Here is a 16,715-nt window from a genome sequence, read left to right as displayed (position 1 = left end):
TTTAGCTAATTAAAGAGTATTCATTACACTATTAATTGATCCTCCCCTCCCAAATACCTGCACCAGGATAGGACTGGAATTGCAAAAGCAGAAGCCAGCTGACCTGCATTCAGAAACCATGGGCTGGGACGCCTGGGTGTCCCTTTGGCCCAGGGTGTGTTCCTGGAGTCCTGGGATTGAGTCCCACATTGGGCTCCCTGCAGGGAGCCTCCTTCTCCCTGTGCCTGTGTCTCTGCCTCTGTGTGTGTGTGTGTGTCTCATGAATAAATAAAATCTTTAAAAAAAAAAAAAAAGAAAAGAAAAGAAAAGAAACCGTGAGCTGTGTATGAGATATAATTAATTAATTAATTAATTAATTAATTAATTAATTTAGATGTTCTTTGTTTATTTCAGACATAGAAACAGAGAGAGAGAGAGAGAGCATGGTGGTGGGGAGGCAGAGAAGTCCAATGTGGGGCTTGATCCCAGGACCCTGGGATCATGAGCTGAGCTCAGGATGCTTAAAACACTGAGCCATCCAGGAGCCCCTAATTTTATTTATTTATTTATTTATTTATTTATTTATTTATTTATTTATGAGAGAGAAAGAAAGAGAGCAGGTGGGGAGGGGCAGAGGGAGAAGGAGAGAAAGGATCCTAAGCAGGTTCCAGGCCCAATGTGGAGCCCAACATGGGGCTCGATCTCATGACCCTGAGTCAAAATCAAGAGTCAGATGCTTAACCAACTGAGGCACCCAGGCACCCCTAAGATCTAAATTTTTTTTTAATGATGGAAGAAATTTCCCTAAAGGAGATGGCTTCTTATTTAGCAAAATCTCTAGCTCTAGACTCTGAGCAAGTTACTTTACCTCTGTTCTTCAGTTCCCTTACCTGCAAAATGAGGGTAATAACAGAACCCTCCTCAAAGGTTGTGATGAAGAATAAGTTAATTCACCCAGGGAAAAATTTGATGAACAGTGCCTGGCACGTAGATGCTCAATCAGTGGTCATTGTTATTAACAGTGTTAGTTGAACTAATCATGGGTTGTGTGGGTATGATGATCTGGTCTGCAAGAAATGTTGTGTTGTGAGTGGTTCTTTGACAGAAAGTGAGATAAATGTGATCCAAGTGTAGACAGTCTTAGAGGAAGGGAGCGAGGAGGGCAGGCAAGAAGAGGTACCAGGGAGGGAAATATGGCAGAGGACAGCAGAATTGTGTGAAATCCAGATTCGGGGAGCACACGCCACCAGGGACAAATTTACAGTGGTGGGGACTTTTAAGGACAAGGATAGTCAATATTAAATTCTAATTTGTTGACATGGCTGCAATGGGACCTCCTGGTTTGCACACATGCTTATATGCTGACCTTCAGTAAAAATTGGACTCATTCACTGTATTAGTCAGGATAATTAATAATAGCTGCAGTAACAAGCAACCCTTCAACATCTCAAGGGCTTAACACAATAAAGTTATTTGTTTGATGGAAGTCTTGCAGCATTCCTCCAAGCAGTAGCTCAGAGAAGTTGGCCTCTTTCTAGTTCCATGTAAGACACTCCCATCTTACAGATGTGATCTCCAAAGTCATTACAGACTGAAAGAGCTCAGAGGATCAAGCAGAAGATTTTATGGTTACCCACATCCCACTGGCCAAGACCCAGGCGCGTGCCCCAACCTAACTGCAAGGGAAGCTGGGAAATGTGTTCTCAATTAGGAGTGCTCTGAAAGAGGAAAACAACACATAGCATTGGTGTTACCATATGTGTTGAGTAAAGGATGTTTGGGAGAGGAACAAAATGGGAAGCAGTCCTGGGTGTACATTCGGATTGATAGAACAGTGTGAAAAAAATCAGCAAAAGCAACAATTCAGGAGAAGAGGTAACCAAGGGAAACACCATCCCCTCAAGAGTCATCATCGGTATTTTAGAGTTTCTGGATTCTTCACTGTGTGGGTAATACCTCCTCAAATTTCACATGGCTTTTCCTTTCATCCTTTGGGTCTCTCTGCTCAAATATTAACTCTTCAGTGAGATCTCTCCTGATGATCTTATTTCAAATATCCACCACTCCATCACTCTGCAACTTGTTTGATTTTTTTCCTAAAATCACACTACATAGCTATAGGTTTAGCTATTCTCTGCCTCCTTCATGAGTAATGTTGATTGAATGAATGAGGGAATCCAGGACAAGCACTCAGATGGCCTTATGGGACCTGGTGGCAGAGGTAGTAAGGTAAGCCCTGGCTTTTGGGGAGACAATTTACCCCAACCTGAACCCTATAACTACTCAATCCCAACCTGACCCAACTCAACTCATACCAGCCCTCTGTCAATCCTTAACTCAATTCTGCAATGTCTATCAACTGACGAATGGATAAACAAAAGTGATATATCCAAAGAAATATTATTCAACAATAAACAGGAATGAAGTACTGATGCATGCTGCAACATGAACCTTGAACCATTATGCTAAGTGAGAGCATCGAGATCCAAACGGCCACACATTATATGATTCCACTTATATAAAATGTCCAGAATAGGCAAATACATAGAGAGAGCAAGATTAGTGGTTGCCTACCACTGAGAGGTTTGGGGGAAATGGAAAGTGACTGCTAATGGATATGGGATTTCCTTTTGAGGTGATGAAAATGTTCTGAAATTGATTGTGGTGATGGTGGTACAAGTCTGTGAAAATCATTTAATTGCATACTTTAAATGGGTGAATTATATGGTAAGTGAATTACATCTCAATAAATCTATTTTTAAAAACCCTCAACCCAATATCTAACCCCCAATTCAAGCTACCTCAAACCCAACTCTCCTCTTAACTGATGCTATCTTGACTTACCAAACTGCCAATCCCCAATCCCCATTCACAGCAACCCCTACTTACCTCTACTCCATTCATCCTCCTTCCCAAATCAACCCTCATTCATGTCAATCCAACATCTAAGTCCAAACTCTGACCTCAATCCACTGATTGCCCAATCTCCAACTCAGTGGATCCCATCATTAATACACAACTTCAAACTCAACTCACTCCAAACCAACCTCCAATTTGACTCATCTTCAATCCATTCTCAACATAACTCACCCAACCCCTACCCCCCAACATCCAGCTTACCTCAAGGCTCCGCTTCTAACATAATTCTCTCTATCCCCAACTCATCCCTTGACCTGCCACTCAGAAGTCTGACCTCTAGTCATGTTATCGCAAACCCAAATCACATCCCATGTCACCTCTTGATCTATTCCCTCACCCTCAGCTCAGCCAATAACTCTAGGACAAATCAAGATCAACGTGAAGATCTAACTATCTTTTCCCTCCCTCTCTCCCTCCCTCTTTCTTTTTTAAAGTTTGAGATCTTCCTAATAAGGTTCACAATTTTTTTCAGCTTTATTGACATAGAATTGACATATGATATTGTGTAAGTCTAAGACATACAACCTGTTAACTTGATACACTTATATATCGTAAAATGATTACCACCATAGCATTAGCTAACACTTGCATCACATCACATAGTTACCATTTCTTTTTTTGTGGTGTAAGCATTTAAGATCTCTCTTAGAGATCTGGTGATTTTTGACTTTTCTTCTAAGGGCCTGAACTGGTAAACAGACCCAACGTCTCCAGAGAGTATCATAATTGGATGCCCCTACCTCCCAAAGTCACCTCTACCAAAAGGTACAATAAAACAGGTCACGGCAGATACCTCAGGTGAGATAAGAGCCTGACCTTATGAAAGATATAGCCAGCACTAGATGAAAGACACAGGGACACAGTTCACTGGTTTATTCTCAGACTTGAGATGCCAAATATGCCCTATGGCCCTGGAGCGGTGGGGATGCTAGAATCTCTCTCATCATATCCCAGACTTCCCTAAGGAGGAAGCAGATTAAATATACAACAGAGGGGATTTTCCCTTTTAATCCAGACCCAGGTATAAATAGGGCAGCACCATTAGGATCCTGATTCGCCCCCACTACCTTGGCTCCCCATCCCACCTGGCATGGCAAGGTGCATTTGGGGAGATATGGGTGGGGGGCAGTATTCAGAGCTGGGCTGAGGCAGCAGAAGGAGCACACAGCTCAGTCCAGGGAAGTCCTACTTCCCTCTGTAGTCTGACTTCAGTTTCTTCACTGTGAACCCACCTGAAAACAGGAATGAGTGAAGGGGTCCCAGCCTGGGATCAGGAGACATCCAGTGCTTAACTATTGAAAAGGGTAGCACCACAGGGTGTTGAGAGCACTGCCTGGGGCATGGGGGGAGGCAGGTGTGGGGGGCACTCATCAGCTCTGAGTTAGAAGTTCATTGCATGGGGCACCAGTGATGGCGAGTTGAGGGTTGGCTGGGCATGGAGGGGACAAAGAGCCAGACTACAGTATGTCAGCTGCGGTGCAGTGAGGGGGAGGCCAGACTCTTGGGCCAGGGGAGGGCCGTCCCCAGCCCCCTGGAATGGAGAAGGAATATTGCTTGACCGTGAGGAGCAGATTCTCCCCTGGCTCCACAGTCACAGGAGACGATAAATATGATGGCTTCAAAGCCTCAGCACCAAAAGCGCCCCGTCTGGGGCTCCCTCATTGTCCCTCCCACCCCGAGACTCTCAGCTGCTAAAGCAGACAGGGCCCAGTTCAAACCCAAACTTCTGGTTCGTCTGGCCAAAGTCAGCAGCTGCCACGTCCCACAGAGGCAGAAACCCCACTCGGGAAGAGCTGACCTCCAAGAGGGTCTTCGTCTGTCCCTTCCGGAGCTGATGGTGGGAAGACAGAGTGGGGCGTTAGGAGGGCAGCCGAGGCCTCTCCCTACTCCAGCCAGCCCCTGCCCTTGCCCTTACCCGGCAGCCATCGTAGGGGACGGTGATGGTGGCCGCTGTCGTCTGGTTGAAAGACAGCTCCTCCCCGTTGGCCCCAAGGAAGCGCACAGAACGGCCGTGGTCGCCCGCAGCTTCGTCCAGCCAGGCGGCAGAGTTCTGGCAGGTGTAGGTGAAGCTCTGGTGGGCTGTGGCACTCAGCAACTTCAGGAAGGTCATCTGTACCACACTCACCGGGGACCCATCGGCGTCCACATAGGAGAACTGGGGGTGGGGTGGGGGGAAGACAAAGCAGGAAGTGAGGGTGCCCCATTCACCCCGACTCTCTCTGAGGAACCCACGTCCCAGGATCTCCAACCCCTGGCCCCACCAGCCATCCAGCATCCACGGTTCCCTTTGCGAGCCCCTAGGCCCACGTGGCCCCTGAGCACTTGAAATGCAGCCAATGAGATGGAACCTTCTTAAATTTTTAATTAATTGTTTAAGATTTTTACCTAATTATTATTTTTTTTCTACTTTAACTCCTAACGAATCACTGAGCCTCAATCCAGGTATCAGGAAACTCAGGTGTGAAACAACTGGAGTACGTGAGTCTTCTTTTCTCCACTGCAATTTTATGAAAGCTAAGTATGGATTGAGAACTTCCAATGAAATTTAGTATCTAAATTACGATGTGCTATAAATGTAAAATATGCATCAGGCTCTGCAGAACTCGTAGTGAAGAAATTTAAAATGCCTCAGTAACCCTTATTTTGATATGACACTATTTTAGATGTACTGGGTCAAATAAAATATATTATTAACATATCCTGGGCTTGAGATAACTGGCTGGGTAATGCACCCCTTCTGGCTTCCTTCTCTTCTCTGCGTCATTTCCACGTTCCCCAAATGACGTTTTCTGGAATCACCTCCCAGATAAAGAAATCGCAACTGAGTCTTTGTCGAAGGGTCTGTTTTGGGGGAACCCAAACCAAGATACCCCCACACTATATTACAGCTTTGTTTCTTTGGTTTTTGTCTTCCTGTTTCCTTGGTTTTGTTCCTAGCAGAATATCAACTTCACAAAGTCAGGAGCTGTGTTTTACCAGCTGCTACATCCCCAGTGCTTAGCATATACATACAAGTTACATAAATAAATCCCAACTGAACCCACCTCCCCAGCCTCCTTTCTTTTTTAAAAAAGATTTTATTTAGTTATTCAGAGACACAGAGCAAGAGGCAGAGACATAGGCAGAGGGAGAAGCAGGCTCCCTGCAGGGATCCTGATGCAAGACTTGATCCCAGGAGCCCAGGATCACCTGAGCCGAAGGCAGATGCTCAACCACTGAGCCACCCAGGCACGCCCACCCCCTAGCGTCCTTTCTTACCACATTCTCCTTCACACTTTTCTAGAGCAGAGCAAGTGGCTTTTTTTTTTTAATTTTATTTATTTATTCATGAGAGACAGAGAGAGAGCGAGAGAGAGGCAGAGACACAGGCAGAGGGAGAAGCAGGCTCCATGCAGGGAGCCCGATGCGGGACTCGATCCTGGGTCTCCAGGATCACGCCCTGGGCTAAAGGCGGCGCTAAACCGCTGAGCCACCTGGGCTGCCCCAGCAAGTGGCTTTTTCTTTAAATTTACCAGACCCGGGATCCCTGGGTGGCGCAGCGGTTTGGCGCCTGCCTTTGGCCCGGGGCGCGATCCTGGAGACCCGGGATCGAGTCCCGCATCAGGCTCCCCGGTGCATGGAGCCTGCTTCTCCCTCTGCCTGTGTCTCTGCCTCTCTCTCAATGGGACTATCATAAAAAATTAAAAAAAAAAATCCACCAGACCCTCTTTTAACTCTTGACCTCTGTGTATGCTCTTCCCTCTGCCTGAACACTTTTCCCTGTCCTCCCTAACTTACTAACTCAACTTTTTTTTTTTTTTTTTTTTTTTAGGCTTCAGCTGGTACTTTCAGCACTGCCTCTGGATTTCCACCATACCCTCTGCCTCCTCCATCACACATCTGAGGCTGCCCACCCCCAACCTGCCACCCCCTCCTCCAAGCCTGCAACCACCATGAAGGCAGAGGTGAGTCTCCTGTTCCTTTCACCCTTCAGAGCCCCTCCTCCAACTCCCCCTGCACCAGTTTCCTACCAGTTTTCATACTACCCCCCACCCCCCACCTTGGCCTCTAGCAACTCACCTTCTTTCCTCGTCGGAATGTGCTATACCAGTTTCCTGGCTTTTCCCTGGACCAGGAGGCCATTTTTACCTGGGGATGGGAGGGAGTTGTCAGTGTAGACGATGCCCTGGGTGCCAGCTAGGTCTTTCCTACATTTACCTCCCCACACGACTGTTTACCCAAGAAAGACTGTTCCGTGGCCATGGAAGTGAGCTTGGCTGGTCTGCAGGGCAGCCCTCAACCAATGACCGATGAGAGTTGGCCCGGCTCCCTCTCCCTCAGGGTGGGACAACCACTGTCTCCCACTGTCTCCCGGAAGTCCCTGGGTGGGGGGGGAGACTGAGCCCCTAGTGCACAATAGTGACATTTTAATCTTTATTGGCTGCCCCCTCCAACCCTTCTCACTTCCCCTCTCTTCTGATGCCACCTGAGATCTCCGCCTAAATAAATGACTTGCCCTCAAATGCTTGTCTCAGGGTCTGTGTCTGGGGAACCCAAACCTGGATCATTCCTCCCTCCCCCTCTCCAGCACCTCTGAGCAGGAGGAAGGTGAGCTGGTGAGAGAAGCTCAGGCCTCAGGTACCACAAGCAACTGCTCAGAGGGCAAGTCCTACATGACTGGGGGGTCTGGGTGAGTCTAAATTCCCATTGGAGGTGGGGGATGTTGAGCTCCCACTAAACCAGAGCTCTGACCAGTCAAAAATAGCAATAAGCAACGAGGACATCACCATGCATTTCCTTAGGCTCTGTGCTGGCTACAGATCTTACAGGCGGCGGAGGCCTCAGCACAGCACCACGCATCGTGTTTTATCAGTGCTCCTGACAAGTGCATCGGCACCTCAAATGTACAACCATCCTGGGGGAGATGCTTTCTTGAGCCCCATTTTACAGATGAAAAGCACTGAGGTGACATCTGTACCCCAACCCAGGGTTCTAGAGTGGGTGTGGCTCGTCCCAGGCCCTCCACTGTTGAGCCTGGTGCTTGGTGTGGGAGGCTGCTAGGCTCGGGGCTCCCTGATGGAGAACCCCAGTGTTCCTGGGGTACTAGGTGGTCTCACCCCTCCCCTTCGCTTGCCACAGCCTGGAGGGCAGTGTGTCGAGGGCCTATGAGACAGCAGGCCAGGAAGCAGGCAGATGGGAGGTTAATGGCTGGGCCTCTGGAGCCAGCCTGCCTTGGGTAGTCCCATCACATCTCTGTGCCTCAGTTTCCCTTGCTGGTGGAAAATGGCAGAACCACTGCGTCAGGTGCCTGGGACTGAGCGTTAATGCAGCTAAGCGCTGGGAACAGCTTGGCACACATACGCCCTATTTAAAGGTTTGACATCATTTCTGCTTTCTTTACTAGATTTTGTGTGTGTGTGTCAATCTTTCCTCATAGAAAGTGAGCTTCATAAAAGCAGAGGTTTGTTTTGTTTTATTTTTTGATTCTCTGCTGTAGTCCCAGCCCTCTACAGGACTTGGCATATAGCAGGTGCTTGGTTGAAGGAAGGGTAAGGCCCCAGACAGAGCCTGTGTGTACACTGGGCAGGCAGGGGAGGCAGGGGGTGGTGGGGGGTTTGGGATGGTTTCCAGAGCCCAGTTTCTCCCCCGCTCCTCCAGGCACTCACTGTCTCAAACTTCTTGTCCGGGTAGAGACAGGTCTCTCCTCCTGCCGTGAAGTTGCAGAAAACCCTGAGCGCATCCCTCGCACAGCCCTGGTTGGGGTCAATCCAGTACTCCCCTGCCGCAGAGCCAGGTGTGGGTGAGTGAGTGAGGATGGGACCCCAGGGCTTCCTGCCCGCCCCCGGCCAGGGAGGGACCTCACCATCAGGCAAGTGTGGGTGATTGCGGTACAGCTCACTGCACACGAGGCCTGGGCGCTCAGCGGTGCCCGGAGGGCGCCGCATCTGCTCCAGCTCAAAGCTCAGCGATGTGAGTGAGGCCAACACCTCCTCCATGCCGCCCTCCGGGGCCTCGAGCGCCCCTGGGCCTGGGAGAGAGCGCCGGCGCCTGCGCAGCCCGTGCAGCTCAGCTGGGGGACCCTGAGCAGGGGTGGGGATGGAGGAGAGGAGAGCAGAGATGCGGGAGGAAGAGACAGGAAGAGAGACAAGCAGAGGTGAGAGAGACACCGGGGTGCGGAGGGATAAGAAAGGGGAGAGAGAGGTACGCGAAGGGGCGGGGGGACACAGAGAGGCAGACAGAGAGACACACACAGGAGGGAGAGACAGAAAGAGGCGGAGATGGGGAAAAGTCCAAGTAGTAACATGATGAGAGATCCACAAGGTGAGGCAAAGAAAGCAGAGAGAGAGAGAAAGAGAGAGAGAGAGAAAAACAAAGACAAAACAGTGGAACAAGTATTTGAAATAGAGATGGGGAAAGGCCAAGAGTGATGGAAGACAGAGAGAGAGATGGTGGGGGAGACAGAGCCAAGCAAGATGAGACCCAGTCAGAGCCTCGATGGATGTCCCCCTAAACCCCCAACCCAGATCCTCCTTCAGCTTTCAAGGCACCTCCCCCCCCACCTGCATGCCCTGAACACCTGCTGTGTGCCCCACCCAGTTCTGGGCACTGGGGGACCCAGTGGAACACCCCAACATACTCTCTGGGGGAACTTACCGGAGGGCCAGGGGGGCCAGGGGGGCCAGTGTCACCACGGGGACCAAAGGATCCCTGTAGGGAGAAATCACTTGGGAGTGAACACTGTCCATGAAGACCCCTTCCTGCCCACACATACACACACCCTCACACCCTCACAGCACTTTCACACCCACCCACACACACACGCACAGCGCTGGGGGAGGGACACACCACGTTTGGCACCAAGTATAAAACGCACATTTCCTTTCCATATTTTAACATCTCCGAAATCAACATCTTAACATCTTTGGCATATTACAGTTTCCTTGTCAAAACTGCTTTCTTTCATAGTAGTTTCTAAAATAATGGCGCATCTTAACAATTGATGGCATCTTCGATTTGATAAAATACAACAGTAGATGTTGAATAAATATCCGCTGAATACGTGATTGAATGAGTCAATGAACAGAATGCAAAGGTATTGAGGGTGAGTAGAAGGGGGCAGGAACCCGGGATGTGGGAGCCCAAGGGATAGCGTATACTCACCGGGGACCCCTTGGAGCCTTTCTGCCCTAGAGGACCCTGTGGGGTACAGACAGGGAGACCTGGAGTCCCAGCTGGCCCACCACGGTGACCCCACCCCACAAACCACTCTTACTCACCGCCACGCCTGGGGGCCCAGGGTGGCCCAGAGAGCCAATGGGACCAGGGGGACCCTGAAGAAAGGACACCAAGGTCATCACTGATGGTGTTCACCCCTATGATCCAGGCACATACATCCCCCAGACAAGCCTCTAGTCTCCTCAAAAGAACAAGCCACAGACCCAGCCTCCAACCTGCAAATCCCCAGATAGAGCCTCCCCATTATCCCCAGACACAGCCCTTACCATCCTAGACCCAGGCTTCTAGAACCAAACTCACATAGTCTCTAAATGAGCCCCAATTCTGCCTCCCTTCCCACCCCTCCCTCTGAACACATTCTTCCCACTTGGGATAGAACTCACAGGTTCTCCCTTGGGGCCAGGGGGGCCCTGCACGCCTGGCAACCCCTGATCCCCTTTCTCACCAGCTTCCCCAGGGGGACCGATGAGGCCAATTAATCCAATGTGGCCCTGGAGAACAAGAGAGGCACATATGGGGAAAGAAATATGGTGGGAGGAGGGAGAGATGCTGGGGACTTTTCTTCTAGAGTCTTGGGGGAATGAGTGTGGGAGCAGAGGACACCCAACCTCCCAGCCCCAGCCCTCTGGCCAGGGAGGGAGGTAAAGGTGGAGAAAATGGAAGTAATTAGGGGAGAAGAGTGGAAAGATGTATCCTTACCTTTTCCCCCTTGAGGCCAGCATCTCCCTTCAATCCTGGAAGGCCAGAGGGCCCCTGGAAGGAGGGGGAGGCTCAGTTAGTGAGTCTCAAAAATGACATCTCAAGGTTCATGTGGGTGATTGGGGGATGGTCAGATGAGAAATTATCCAGATTTCAAAGGGGGACTACCAGGGATGTGTTCGTGGGGATGGTCAGGAGAGAGGAGGGGTGACAAGGGATAATGAAGGCATTGGAGCATGGTCAATATGAATGGTCAGTGGTCAGGATCAGTGTGGGGGGTCAGTGTAGACTAGCAAGATAGATGGTCAGTTTGGCCTGTCAAGATGGAAGATCATTGTAGTGAGTATAAACCACCAAGATGGAGGGTCAGTGTGGTTGGTCAGTGTAGACCACCAAGATGGAGGGTCAGTGTGGGTGATCAATGTAGACCATCAAGATAAGTGGTCAGAAGAGATGGTTATTATAGATGGTCAGGGTGGACAGTCAGATGGATAGTCAGTGAAGGGTCACTAAAGGATCGCTGGATGCCCAGAGTGGTTCTCAGTACCAGGACATCAGGGACAAAGAGGTCTCTTACCAGGGGTCCAGGAGGGCCCATCTGTCCAGGAGGACCCAGGAGACCTGGTTCACCCTAGGATGATGCAGAACATGAGGGTGCTGCCCTGGGCCAGAACCCAGTATGGATGGCCCCACACCACCCCCCACCCCAGGGTCAGCCATTCCAGATTGTGATGAGAAAACACGAGGTAGGAGCACACAGGGAGGGCCTGATCCCACCCCACCCCATCCTTGTCCCCACCCCACTCACCACAGGGCCGGGGATCCCTCGAAGACCCTCAGGCCCCATACGTCCTGGGGGCCCTCGAGCCCCCACTGGGCCTGTCATCCCTGGGGGTCCGTCAGGACCTGGCTCCCCCTGACAGACCAAGGCAAGGGAAGAACAGAAAGAGTCAGAAGGTACCTTCCTCCTGACCTCCAAGTCAAGAACCAGCAGGGAAGGGGAGGGAATTGGGGCAGCCATTCTGATGGCTCAACTGCTGGTCGAGGGTTAGTGTAGGGACCCCCTCCCTAGGCAGGGGATACTTACCTTGGCTCCTTTCTCCCCTTCTCTGCCTTCTCGACCCACACGACCTGAAGGACCCTGAGGAAGGAAAGAGTATGTGTTGGTAGGGGGCTATTAAGGCAAGGGGAACTTGTGGGAGTTAGGAGGGCCTATGGGGGTTGGGGGGCTTGTGGGAGTGAGGAGGGCCTATGGGGGTAAATGGGGGCCTATGGAGATGGGTGGGCAAAGGATGGAGCCAGGACAGCCAGGAGGCAGGTCTCACTTACCCTCTTGCCAGGAGGCCCAGGGGGGCCAGGTTCCCCAGAAGCCCCAGGTGGACCCTAGGGATATGTGACAGCACCAGGATACTATTAGCTCACATTGGTCGAGCACGACTGTGTTTTAGGATGCCTCTGATCCAAAGACAGCCTTCCCCAGACACCACGCCAACACCGGCCTTCTCCTCCCTCTTCCCTGAAGCTGCCCACATTCATGGCGAAGCCCCAGAGAGGCAAAGCAAGTGCATCTAACTCGGGGCCCTGGGCACCTCATCAACCTACTTCTCTGGCTCCCCAGTTCACCCCAGTTCACCCACTCACCCACCCCAACCCCCTCTGCCAGCACCACATCCTCTGCTCCCCCACTCACCGGTCCCCCAACATCACCAGGGTCTCCCTTCTCTCCTGGGGAGCCATCGATACCCTGTAGAGGAGTCATGGAGGCACTTAAGAATTTGAGGGTGAAACGTGGGGAAACATGAAAGTTATTTGCCTCACTGACCTTGCCCAAGTCTGTGGAGGTGGGGAGATGGGGACAGAATTAGGAATATGTGGGATTCATGAGTGGGGGAAGAAGGGGCTCACACTCACCGAAACTCCAGGGTCTCCAGGGGGTCCTAGATCTCCTGGGAGCCCAGTGGGGCCCTAGAAGACACAATGAGGAATAATCCCCTTTCTTAATTATTGGGCATTCATTCATTTATTTGACAGATAAACTGAACCCGGGCACAGCTTGGGCTGCTGAGGATATGCTAGTGAACAAAACACAAAATCCCTGCCCTGGTAGAGTGAACATTCTAGAGTCTAATGTGTGTAGGTGCTGAGCTAAGAACATTACACACATCACCTTACTTTGTCCTCCAGCCACCACCACCCCCAGCTCAGGACTCACAAAGAGGACTGACCCTCAGAAGAGAGGTCAGATCCAAACTGAGGTCCCACAGACCCTGAAGCTCCCCACTGCTCTCTCACCCGACCCCAATCCCCACGGCGATGGTGGGAGGGTCTCAACCTCCACCCTAATGCCAAATCCCACATCAGCCCCAACTCTGGGCATCAATCTCAACTGTTCCAACATTTTCAGAATGATTCCATGTGGAAGCAAGTTTCACCCCATAGAGTGACATACAACCATTCATATATTCATTATTCAGCCATGTTCTGGGTTGCTCAGGGAATCACCACATTGGAGGAGGAACCCCCAGCTAGAAGTTGGGGAGTAGGTTCAAGTGGACACAAGTGCCCCTCCACGATCTCTACCTTCACTTCTCCTGAGACTCACCACATTCCCTTTGGCTCCATCCTCTCCAGGGGGACCTTTCTTGCCTGGGGGTCCAGCAGCCCCAGATGGGCCTGAGTCTCCCTTTTCACCAATTTCTCCCTTGGGCCCCTTTGCAGAAAGAGAGGACAGAGGTCAGAATAGCCTGGACTCTTCAAAGGTCAAGGGTTAGCATCCCTGGACTCAGGAATCCTGGGATCAGAATAGCCTAGACTGTCCAAGGGTTCAGAGGTCAAAGGGATCTAGGACTTAATGGAATCAGGGGCCAGGATGGTCCAGTTGCTTAGAGATCATGACCAAGGTTGGTCTAGCCCACATGCCACGCTGGAGTGAATTAGAAAAGAGGATCCCTCTGGGAAGTTTAATCCCCAACTCAGGTTCATGGTTTGGGCCTGAGCCCCCATCCCCCAACCTGTACCCTCAGCCCCACACCCTCCTGTATGTACCACCTGAGGAACTCTATGTAGCAGCCCCATCTGAGACCTTCCAGGGCTGTCATCAAGATAACTGGGGATACCCATAGGTCCTGGGTCAGCGACTGACTCAGGCCTGCCCAGAGGTCAAAGCACCCCAAGATGCCCAAGGGTCAGGGGTTCCCTGAGATGGGTACATAGGCACAGGACAGTCACTCACAGGGATGCCTGGGGTTCCTGGGGGTCCTGGGTCTCCAGCCTCCCCTGGCTCACCCTGTAGGAGGCAAAGTAAGGACAGGAGAGGTCAGATTGTGAAAGGCAGGGAGGAGCTCCCCAGAACAGCCACCCCCAAGCAGGACTGGCTGTGCCTCCCTCACCCTAGGCAGCCCCCTGCCCTTTATCTCTCACCTTCTCGCCTACAGCACCCGGCTGACCAACTCCCCCAGGCAGCCCTGGAGGGCCCTGGAGAGAAGTAGGGGGTAGATATGGGACCATGAGATCCCAACAGCCTCTTTTTGGGAAATAGAGGTGCCCACCTCTCAGGCATCCTGCCCTACTCCCCACTGAGTCCTCACCTCTGGTCCACTGGGGCCATGGGGACCCCTAGGCCCTGGAGCTCCATGGGGACCCTGCAGGGACAGTCAGAATAGCATCCAGTGACCTCATGACTCCCCAAGGCACCACTAACCACCATTATCATCCTTAATGCTGGTGACCAGCATCATCTTAAAATGACAGTATGTCCTGTGACACCGCCCCCTCCAAATTGATTTAATGGCCACCACCACCTGCTATCCCCTTCCCCCTCCCACCTTCCCCACATTGTGCATACCATGGACCCTACATCTCCGACCTCCCCTTTCTCTCCAGGAGGGCCTGGCAGCCCCTATGGAACAAAGATGAAAGATTGGAGCACAGTGTACAGGGGAAGAGGCCACACCCCCAAACTCAGACACTCACCTGTAGGCCAGGGGGGCCAATCACCCCAGCAAAGCCTCTCACTCCATCATCTCCTTTCTGCCCAAAGAGGCCTGGTGGTCCCCTGCGCCCCTGAGCCCCATCTGCTCCCTGGAAGAAGGACAGAAGCAGGACACAGTTAGGGTCTGGGTCAAGGTTTGGAGGTTAATGATTACAGTCAGTGTTGGGGTTAAGTTTAGAAAGGGTCAGGGTTTGACTTGGCATTGGGGGTGCAGGTTAAGGGTCAGAGTTTGGGAATTAAGTCAAAGGTTGAGTCAAAGTTTTCATATGGGCATTGGATGGTGAGATGGGCATTGGGTGGTGAGTTGAGGTCAAGGTCATGAGCAGGGTTCAGATGGGGTTGAGATAGAATTTAGGGTTGAATTTGAGGTTGGGACCAAGGTCAGATTCAAGTTTGAGTTCAGGTCTGGGGTTAGCATTGGAGGGTGGGTCAGAGTTGGGGTAGGACAGGGTCAAGGCTCAGTTTTGAAGACAAAGTTTGAGTTGGGATTGAGGTTAAGGTCATGAGTAGGGTTAAGACTGGGACGGTGAGGGCCTTCAGGATTCAGGCTGAGATTGGGATTGACTCAGATTCTGAGGTGAGTTCCTGTCAGATGTCAGCATGGAGGGGTAGATCAGGGTTGGGGTTGAGTTGAGTTTGGGTCATGGTGGAGGATACTGTCCCTTCCCATCTGGGATCCAGGGGATGGTTGCAAAGCCAGGAGCACTCACCGGGGAGCCTGGGTGTCCCACAGGACCCCGTACACCAGTTGGTCCAGGTGGGCCCTGGGGGAGGAAGCATAGCCAAAAAACACCTTAAATTCAAGATTTGGAGGGCACTCAAGATGACAATCACTGCCTCCCACGCCTCCCACCGGGAAGCAGCTGTTGCTGTTCTGTCTTCCTAGCCACCAACCAATGGGATCAGACACAGACATCATCCTAAGCTTGGCTCATCAGAACTTTCCCCCAGGAGTCCCCCCAGGACCCAGGGGTAGAGCTGGCTCACAGATGGCTAGACACTGTGGCTGAAGTCCTAGAGGGAAGCTGGGGATGTGATGCCCCAGAGCCATGCAGAGTCACAGAGAGAATGATGGCCACCAAGGAAAGGGAGATGAGGGGAAACCACCTCAGCACCCTCCCCATTCTCAGCTACCCTGCCCCCCACCATCCTTCACATCCCTCTGCCTTCCCCCCGGGACCACCTTCCTCACTGGGGCCCCACACTCACCGCATCCCCTTTATCGCCTTTGCTCCCTTTGTTACCAGGGGCACCCACCTCCCCCTGCAGAAGAGACAGGATGAGGGAGGACCGACTCGGCCTCTCCCTACCCTGAGCCCCAGAGCCCCTCCCTCTCCACGAACACTCACCTTGTCCCCATCCTCGCCAGAAGGCCCAACAGCTCCAGGGGGTCCCCGAAGCCCCAGGGGCCCTGGGATCCCATCTTTCCCTGTGGGGCCAGGGGGGCCACGTTCACCCTGATGGGAAGAGGGGATGTCAGGGGCCAGGGCAGAGGTGAGGTCCCGGTATGTGGGGTCCTGAGGATGCTTGAGGAACGTATGTCATGGGCAGGCACTTACCGGGGACCCCTTCTCGCCTGCAGGGCCAACAGGGCCTTGGCCTCCACTTTGGCCAGGAAGCCCGATGCCTCCTGCTGGGCCCACTGGACCCCGCTCCCCTGGGGAGCCCTGAAAACAGGGGTGAAAGGTCAGGAAAAACAGCAAAAAAATAGTTCTCATTGATGGAGGGTTTTCAAGCCTCCAGGCACTGAGTTAGGGAGTTACTGGTGTCATATCCACTCTCTTCCCTTTCCACAGTGGCCAGGGGGACACCTGAGAGGGCACACATGTCCCTCTGCTCACAGCCCTCCATGGAAATGGGCAATCCTCCTGGTAGCCCACGGGCCCTGCATGACCTGCCCCATTACCTCCTG

The 16,715-nt window shown here is 51.9% G+C and overlaps 1 protein-coding gene across 8 annotated transcripts in view; it reads right to left on the bottom strand.

The window, feature by feature from the left end:
* Positions 1-3,756: 3,756 nt before the first annotated feature.
* The window catches only part of COL5A3 (collagen type V alpha 3 chain), a 37,449-nt gene continuing 24,490 nt past the window's right edge, over positions 3,757-16,715 (bottom strand). For 4 of the 8 annotated variants that reach the window (XM_038567361.1, XM_038567359.1, XM_038567358.1 and 1 more), the window contains 26 exons: positions 16,363-16,470; positions 16,153-16,260; positions 16,013-16,066; positions 15,514-15,567; positions 14,785-14,892; positions 14,657-14,710; positions 14,400-14,453; positions 14,233-14,286; positions 14,045-14,098; positions 13,415-13,522; positions 12,724-12,777; positions 12,503-12,556; positions 12,142-12,195; positions 11,900-11,953; positions 11,621-11,728; positions 11,390-11,443; positions 10,813-10,866; positions 10,497-10,604; positions 10,155-10,208; positions 10,039-10,074; positions 9,532-9,585; positions 8,741-8,957; positions 8,544-8,656; positions 6,958-7,026; positions 4,814-5,053; positions 3,757-4,729 (listed from right to left, as the gene is read on the bottom strand). In XM_038567361.1, coding sequence (XP_038423289.1) covers positions 4,583-4,729; positions 4,814-5,053; positions 6,958-7,026; positions 8,544-8,656; positions 8,741-8,957; positions 9,532-9,585; positions 10,039-10,074; positions 10,155-10,208; positions 10,497-10,604; positions 10,813-10,866; positions 11,390-11,443; positions 11,621-11,728; positions 11,900-11,953; positions 12,142-12,195; positions 12,503-12,556; positions 12,724-12,777; positions 13,415-13,522; positions 14,045-14,098; positions 14,233-14,286; positions 14,400-14,453; positions 14,657-14,710; positions 14,785-14,892; positions 15,514-15,567; positions 16,013-16,066; positions 16,153-16,260; positions 16,363-16,470 — 2,226 coding nt within the window. In that variant the 3' untranslated portion in view covers positions 3,757-4,582. Of the gene's footprint in view, positions 4,730-4,813; positions 5,054-6,957; positions 7,027-8,543; positions 8,657-8,740; positions 8,958-9,531; positions 9,586-10,038; positions 10,098-10,154; positions 10,209-10,496; positions 10,605-10,812; positions 10,867-11,389; positions 11,444-11,620; positions 11,729-11,899; positions 11,954-12,141; positions 12,196-12,502; positions 12,557-12,723; positions 12,778-13,414; positions 13,523-14,044; positions 14,099-14,232; positions 14,287-14,399; positions 14,454-14,656; positions 14,711-14,784; positions 14,893-15,513; positions 15,568-16,012; positions 16,067-16,152; positions 16,261-16,362; positions 16,471-16,715 lie in introns of those variants that run through there. The other 4 variants (XR_005375134.1, XM_038567360.1, XM_038567363.1 and 1 more) reach the window with 4 other exon arrangements.

The sequence above is a fragment of the Canis lupus genome, chromosome 20 (genome assembly GCF_011100685.1).
Source record: "Canis lupus familiaris isolate Mischka breed German Shepherd chromosome 20, alternate assembly UU_Cfam_GSD_1.0, whole genome shotgun sequence".
NCBI lineage: Eukaryota > Metazoa > Chordata > Mammalia > Carnivora > Canidae > Canis > Canis lupus.
Note: the sequence above shows the minus strand (reverse complement) of the source record. Positions and strands in the feature narration are given on the sequence as shown.